The sequence below is a fragment of the Cyprinus carpio genome, chromosome B8 (assembly GCF_018340385.1).
Source record: "Cyprinus carpio isolate SPL01 chromosome B8, ASM1834038v1, whole genome shotgun sequence".
Taxonomy (NCBI): domain Eukaryota; kingdom Metazoa; phylum Chordata; class Actinopteri; order Cypriniformes; family Cyprinidae; genus Cyprinus; species Cyprinus carpio.
Window position 1 is genome coordinate 15,295,681 of NC_056604.1, and position 7,634 is coordinate 15,303,314.

Genomic DNA, 7,634 nt, shown 5'->3' on the forward strand with positions numbered 1-7,634 from the left:
CATAACCCCGGATAGCACACAGTTCGATATCTGAGGGTTGCATGTGACGATTATCTAATGGCAGGCATAGTTGAGGACCACAGGGAGGTGGCAATCTATTATAAAAGCACAGACTGTGGGAACTGTTTTGAAATGCAGAGGATATCCTACGCAGCCATAGAGAGATGTGGTTGCCATGGAGACAGCAAACGCTCAACCTTTGAAAAGAGATGCCTAGAGGAACTGCAATGAAGTCCACAGAGGCCACTGTATTTGCACAAGAGCACCATATTCACCACAAAGACGTGTGCAAAAAAAGAAGTTTCTATATCACTTCAGTTGCATTCTGTAGTCTGTCTGGTGACATTTAGAATATGCACTAACATGTCTTGACTGCATTCGTGTCATTCCATTCACGTCCAGACATGTGCAAGTTTTCTTGTGAACACATGGATTGTTGAAACACTACCTCTCACGTATGATGGCTTTAACGGTTCAAACTTCAAACACAGACCAAGGAGATGTTAAACGTAATACAACATCTTAATAAAAAATAATCAATTGCTTTATGCTATGAGCGAATTTAGGCATACCAACATTATAATTTACAGTATGAAAAATAGATATTCATTTTGAGATTTGATAAAGATTATATTGTTAATACGTAAACATATCAAAATTAACGTGTGATAGATGAGAGTAAAGGTAATCTTAATGTAAAAAAGAGCATGCACAATTAAATATCTGTTGAGATGTTTAGGGTCAGTAAGATTTTTAAAGTAATTAATACTTTTATTCAGCAAGGATGCAATAAATAGTGTTTGTTTGAACTTTATAGTCATCAAAGAATCAAAAACCTTATTTAAATTATAATAATATTATTCTTTTATTGTGTTTTTGATCATATAAATGCAGTCTTGGTAAGCATAAGACATAAAACATTAAACATTCGTACAGACTCCAAACTTATGAATAGTGTACAATACGTAGTCTATATGGATAGATTAAAAAATCTCTAATACAAGCCAATAATCACTATAGAGCCAATATATAGTGCATCTCTAATTTCTATCATGCAATGTGATGTTTGCATTGCAAATCATTTAAAATTTACATTTTATTGTAGAAGAGACTTTGAAGCATTTAGCTTCAGTTGAAGTGAACCTATTGTATTTTTGTTTAATCCATTATTTAATTTTCTCACAAAAATTATTGAGATCGCAAAACAATTGCTGAACACCCTGCAGAACAGTTGTGTTAAGGAAGTCCTGCTTCTATAAACACTTTCTAAATAAGAACTGTGTGTTGTAGAATAAGAGGTAGGGAAGGAAGCACAGCTTCTGTCTGAACACACGCAGAGATCCAACTCCACACAAAGACAGGACAGGGTGGTATTGGAGAGGAACTGTTGGAGCCGTTCACTTCAATGTTCCACTCTGCCTCAGGAGACTGGCATGGAATCATGAAGAAACGTTACACGTAGATGGGAAACTTCTCTCTCAAAATAACATTTTCCAAGGGCTGTACCTCAACAACCACATGTTAAAGCAGACTATTTTAACAGCTTGAAGACAGCTACTGTACTGTTAAGAATGATTTAAATATGTATCCTTTCTAGACATTCAAAATGTTATTAGTCACAAGTCATGCAAGATGAATCTGTTATGTGGAATTAAAGTAATATATGCCAGTGGCAATAGCTGTAACTGTTAGACCTCTAACTGGAAGACCAATGAGACATATGGTGACAGATACACATGCTATTGCCAAAGAGGATGCCACAGAAATTCTGGATCCTCTTTATTGTGCAACGACTCGTCGATCATAACATGCTGTAAACAACTGTCTACACATTCTTAAAAGCTTTTCCTTTTTTCCTGTTTATAACATCAGTTAAACAATTCTGAGTTCCCCTTTTCCTGACACAGAACATTTTCCTTTTGCCAGTTTCCATATCAGTACAGAACACACACACAGACACACACACACACACACACACACACACAGAGAGAGAGAGAGAGAGAGAGAGAGAGAGAGAGAGAAACACATACACACACAATGTATGACACATAATGACTGAGAAAAATAAAGAAAGAATAAACAGCAGTGTTGGGGGTAATGCATTACAAGTAACGCGAGTTACGTAATCAGATTACTTTTTTCAAGTAACTAGTAAAGTAACACATTACTTTTTAATTTACAAGAAAATATCTGAGTTACTTTTTCAAAAAAGTAACGCCAGTTACTTTGTATTCCCATTGTTTGACTGACAAGTCTTCTGTTCCCATATTGGGAGAAATCGGAAGTACGGAGGCGTTGTGTGCGCTGTGTGAACATGATGTTACTGTAGTTCTAGACTAAATGTGAATGTGCATTAATTCATCCCACTCACAAAAAAAAAAAAAAAAAAAAAAAACAGATTTAGTATTCATCAAAATTAATCAAAACAGTGAAATGCAAACTCAGAATATGACGATAATTAAATGCAATAATTAAATATATTAAATAACACAAATGTATCTAATCCCATTTTATTAACAGTGTCTTTGCTGCTGACCTTTAATGATCCAGTTCAACCATACTAATAATCAAAAATGACTTTAGATAAACTAACAATTGTGCCTCATTGATTTTTTTTTTTTTTTTATTGCTGAAGAGTGTTGAACCTTCTTCTCCTGTGTTCTACTGTACATACATGAATTTACTTTTCCTTCAGCCTGAGGTTTATTCATTACACTTTTTGGTGTGAAAGGGCTTTTACATTTGCTATAAATAGAACTTCTTATATTAAAAACAATCAAGCCCTGCTCGTATTTAAAAAAGTAACGTGAAAGTAACGCAAAAGTAATGCAACACATTACTTTCCATAAAAAGTAACTAAGTAACGTAATTAGTTACTTTTTTAGGGAATAACGCAATATTGTAAGGCATTACTTTTAAAAGTAACTTTCCCCAACACTGATAAACAGTGATCAAATGTGACTTATTCTTCTAAATCATAATAATTTGTTGGTAAAATGCATGAAAAGAAATGTTAAAATTGCTACTAGGCCTCCTGCTGGTGAAACGGTTTAGTCCAAAGGGTCAAAGTTTTCCCATTATCCTAACCCAGCTAACAGGGTTCTTAAAATCATGAAATAGCTATTCAAGGGTTTTAAGTAATATTGTTGTATATATTTTCTCAATTGTATCTGTAACAGGGTGTATGATAGCTATTTCTCTGTTTTCATGTTACAGGATATGTAGAATCTGGCTAATCAATAAAAGGTTTAAAAATTAAATCATGAAATAATGGGTTTATACAATTCAAGGGTTTTAAGCATTACTTTTTCTATTTCTTTAAGGATTAAAATGAAATTTTCATATTTTTTTAAATGACACAAAACTTGGAGCAACTTTAACAAGTAAATGGAACTAATCAAGGGTTTTAAGCAACTGCTATTAAGATGAACCTAACATAGTCCTTGGCCCAGAAAATTTTGTTCTATGAATATTATCCCTAATAACAACAACATATGATTTAGTCTGCTATGCAAACAAACAAATAAATAAATAAATAAATAACTAGAATAGGGTATGTCTTGCCACTCACAAGTTAAGTTCAAAAACAGATGAAAATGGTATGGTCAATTGATACTAAACAGCGAAATTAGGAAAAGTATGTAGACATAAGATGCCCAGATGTTTCCTCGTATTCGATGGTACTCAAATATTTATTTTATCTGCTTATTTTAATAGGGTTCTCAATGCCGTGCACACGTGACCTGTTATTTTTCTCCGCGCTGCTAGGATCACGTTCTTTGGTAGAGATTATTGAAGCATATTTTTTATTTGTATTTCAAATAATTTAATATATAAAAGCTATTAAATATTATAAAACTATTATACTTTTGTAAAGAAAATATTTTAAATTCGGGATTCGGTTTTGGAGCCCCTCGCGCCCCCTGGAGGGAGTAAACGTTCTCCCAGAAAACGGCTGATAGCGTGTAGTATTTGTTTATTGCGCTTGCCGTAGACTCGTGGGAGTTTATGTAAAACCATGATGGCGGCGGCCTGTGCAAGAGCGCTCAGTAAGGTCGCCCGGTTAGTTTTAGACACGCCGACATGCCGTGTAACAAACACCGCAGCATTAGTGCCGAAAATCTCCATGAGATGCCAAGCAAGGGCTTACGGTACCGGCGGAGCAGGATTTAGAGCTAGAACGTTGCTCTCTGCGCCGGTGCGTGGCAGTGGGAGAGTCCTGGGATGCGCCTTCTTGCTCGGTGGTGGTTTCGGCTTGTACCAGACCGTCAAACTCACACTTCAGCGTCACCTTGCAGAGGAAAAATCAGATGTATTTATATATATACTCACAGTTTTGGATGAGAGTGTTAAAATGTTCCCCCTAGTGTTGGGGTTGTTTGCTCACCATGGTTTTATGAACTTGTTTTGAATAGGCACCTGAGCTGGGGACGGATCTGAAGTTGACTCTGTATCAGTATAAGACCTGTCCGTTTTGCAGCAAGGTGCGAGCCTTCCTGGATTATCATGGTCTGCCATATGAAATTGTGGAGGTCAATCCCGTCATGCGACAGGAGATCAAGTGGTCCACTTACAGAAAAGTTCCCATCCTGATGGTGAACGGGACATTGGTAAGAGCTATTCGCATCTTTCCGATGATGATCGATATCATCTTTCTGATATATGATGCTTCAGCTCATCAAGTCACTCTCTTTGTTTATATCTCAATAGCAACTCAATGATTCTTCTGTAATAATAAGTGTTTTGAAGACATACCTGGTCAGCAGGTGAGTATTTTCTGCTTGATGATCTTTTTATATGAATGTTCGTGTTAACATTTAAGCGGTTTTAATGACTTTATTTGTTGCATAAACATTTGCTATGTTTGTGTAATATAGTAATTTAGAAATGCTTTTGTTAACACTTTAGTACAGAGACAAATTCTCACTATTAACTAGTTGCATATTAGCATGCCTATTATTAACATATTGGCTGTTATTAGTACTTATAAAGCACATTCTGCGTGACCATATTCTACATCCCTAATCCTACCCAATACATAATTTTAACAACTACCTTATTAACTAATAAGCGGCAAATAAGGAGTTCATCAAGGCAAAAGTCGTAGGTTTGTTAAAAGCAAGAATTGGACCTTAAAATAAAGTGACCACATGACCATGGACGCCCCAAAGTATGATTATTCTTCAGAAAGCTCAATGAAAAGTGACAATAAACAATGTTTTGTTCACAGTATTGATTGGAAATTGACAATTTGATGTTTTCCTGAAGTTGGAGGGGGATGATTGGGAACTTTTGAGCACTGTGTTCAGTTTTGTACTAGTTGCTTTGCTTTAGGCAAATAAATGTAAATATAATGCTAATTTTGATTGTTTGTTCACTGCTTCTTTCAGGGAAAAAACAATATCTGAGATTCTCAGTTTTTATCCTGAGATGAAGGCAAAAAATGACAGAGGAAAAGACGTGATAGAGTTTGGCAATAAGTACTGGGTCATGGTGCGAGACACAGACGCTGATCGTCTATATCCTGGAAAAGACACCAGAAAGTAAAGCAAATCAGTCTGAAAGTGATTTCTTTATTATCCTTTTTTTAAGTGAATTTGCATCGTCAAACATAATTATTGGATTAACAATTTTTGCCCAGAGAGGAGATTAAATGGCGGAAATGGGCAGATGAGTGGCTGGTGCACCTAATTTCCCCAAATGTTTACCGCACGCCGACTGAAGCCCTTGCATCCTTTGATTACATAGTGCGAGAAGGCAAATTTGGCACATTTGAGGGATTCTTTGCTAAGTATTTTGGAGCTGCAGCCATGTGGATCATTTCAAAGAGACTGAAAAATAGGTATGTTTTTAAGCATTTTAAATAATACATAAAAGATATTTGTTAAAAATGTTTAGATAATAAAGTTTAACCTCATCATACTACACAGACACCATCTGCAAGATGACGTGAGACAGGATCTCTACAAGGCCGTCAATGATTGGGTGTTGGCCATCGGAAAAAACAAGAAATTTATGGGAGGCGATCAACCCAACCTTGCAGATCTGGTGTGTGTTTTTCTCTAAGTCTAAAATTATACATAAATACACTACCATTGTAAAGTTTGGGTCTGTAAGATTTTTATTTTGTTGTTGAAAGAAGTCTCTTTTTCACAAAGGCTTACTTTATTTGATCTCAAATAAAGTAAAAACAGTAATATAAAATTTTATTACAGTGTAAATAGTTTTTTTTTTTTATATATATATTTTAAAATGTAATTTATACCCTTGATGACAAAGCTGAATTTTCAGCAGCCATTTATTCAGCAGCCAATGTTGAAAAAGTTGTACTGCGTAATATTTTTATGACCATAAATAAAGTTTAAAGAACAGCATTTATTTGAAATAGAAATGTCTTGTAACATTATATAAAAAATTTTTTTTTGGACCCCAAACTTTTGAATGGTAGTGTTTATTTTTCTCAGTGTCACAATTGCTTGAGGGATATGAATTGGATTATTTCTGATTCTTCATTACTAGCATGTTTAATTAACTGTGGTATGGTGGGAAATACATTCTTATACCGTGTGTTTTCAACACAGGCCGTGTTTGGTGTTCTGAGGGTTATGGAGGGCCTTCAGGCATTTGATGAAATGATGGAACATACCAAGGTGAAGAACTGGTATCGACGTATGCAGAAGGCCACACAACAAGAGTCATAAAATCAAAGCTTCTGTCATCGCTGGACCAACTTGAAGCACTTGATACCACAGCACAGCTTTAAAAAACAGGCTTGATGCCATCTAATGGTAGTCTACTGGTTTTGCAAATCTTAAAAGACAAATTTTTGTTCAGTTATTTAGCTGGCTTCCATTCTTCCTTTGCTCGGACTGTAATCACGGAGCTAAGAATTTGATTCGAAGAGATTAAAAAAAAAAAAAAAATGCTGTTCCCCCTATAATTTGTTTAGCAACTAAACTGGATTTCTGTATTTCTCATAGTGTTTTCTTTTACTTTACAGCAAAGTGCAACTTTAAGCAAATGCTATTTAAAGTAAAACAACATCATATAATCTATAGACATTGTGAGGGGGTTTTAGAGGGATTGTTTTGAAACCATCCAATTTTTTCCATCTCTCTGAACAAGTTTGTAGCTTGACAACATGTTACTGACAAATTTATAATCTGGTAATTTAGTCACTTTTTCAGCAAATGACGGTTACTTTCTTTCCACAAGTTACTCTTTCTTCTTCTTTTGAATCTGTTTTGTTCCTTTTGTCCTCTTGAAGTGCTGGCCCTCTCATCACGATGAGCTCAGCCCTGAAACATGCTTACGTCTACCTCAGTTTGCATTACTGTTCTCTGGTTCACAAGTGTCCAGTCTGAGGTTGCAGTGACTTTAAAATCTGCGGTTCACTTAATGTTCATATTAATGCCTTTCAACCTTGGGATTTCAAGGGGTTTAACTTAAAATGTGATCTTACGGAGTAATGGTTTAAATGTGAAAGCTGCTTCGGACATTTGGAGTGTCCAGTTAACCAAGAACTTTTGCCTATGCATCATATATTGATTTGACAAAAGTGATCCATTTTGTGGCAATGAAATAAAGTACAAATCTCAATCAGATGGTTGTCAGCTGGTTACTCGTGTTTTTCT

General features: G+C 35.3%; 1 protein-coding gene across 1 annotated transcript; it reads left to right on the plus strand.

Annotated features, from left to right (window-relative positions):
- Nucleotides 1-3,974: 3,974 nt before the first annotated feature.
- Nucleotides 3,975-7,602, plus strand: LOC109057486 (prostaglandin E synthase 2). Its single transcript, XM_042729933.1, has 7 exons — nucleotides 3,975-4,312; nucleotides 4,416-4,610; nucleotides 4,711-4,766; nucleotides 5,391-5,543; nucleotides 5,642-5,842; nucleotides 5,931-6,048; nucleotides 6,582-7,602. Exons 1-7 carry the CDS (start codon nucleotides 4,019-4,021, stop codon nucleotides 6,699-6,701), a joined length of 1,137 nt encoding a protein of 378 aa, XP_042585867.1. The 5' UTR covers nucleotides 3,975-4,018; the 3' UTR covers nucleotides 6,702-7,602.
- Nucleotides 7,603-7,634: the final 32 nt, after the last annotated feature.

Coding starts and splice junctions, on each gene's coding strand:
- LOC109057486 (XM_042729933.1), top strand. CDS start 4,019: ATGATGGCGGCGGCCTGTGCAAGAGCGCTCAGTAAGGTCGCCCGGTTA. Junction 5,843..5,930: donor TCAAAGAGACTGAAAAATAG/GTATGTTTTTAA, acceptor CATACTACACAG/ACACCATCTGCAAGATGACG. Junction 6,049..6,581: donor AACCCAACCTTGCAGATCTG/GTGTGTGTTTTT, acceptor TTTTCAACACAG/GCCGTGTTTGGTGTTCTGAG.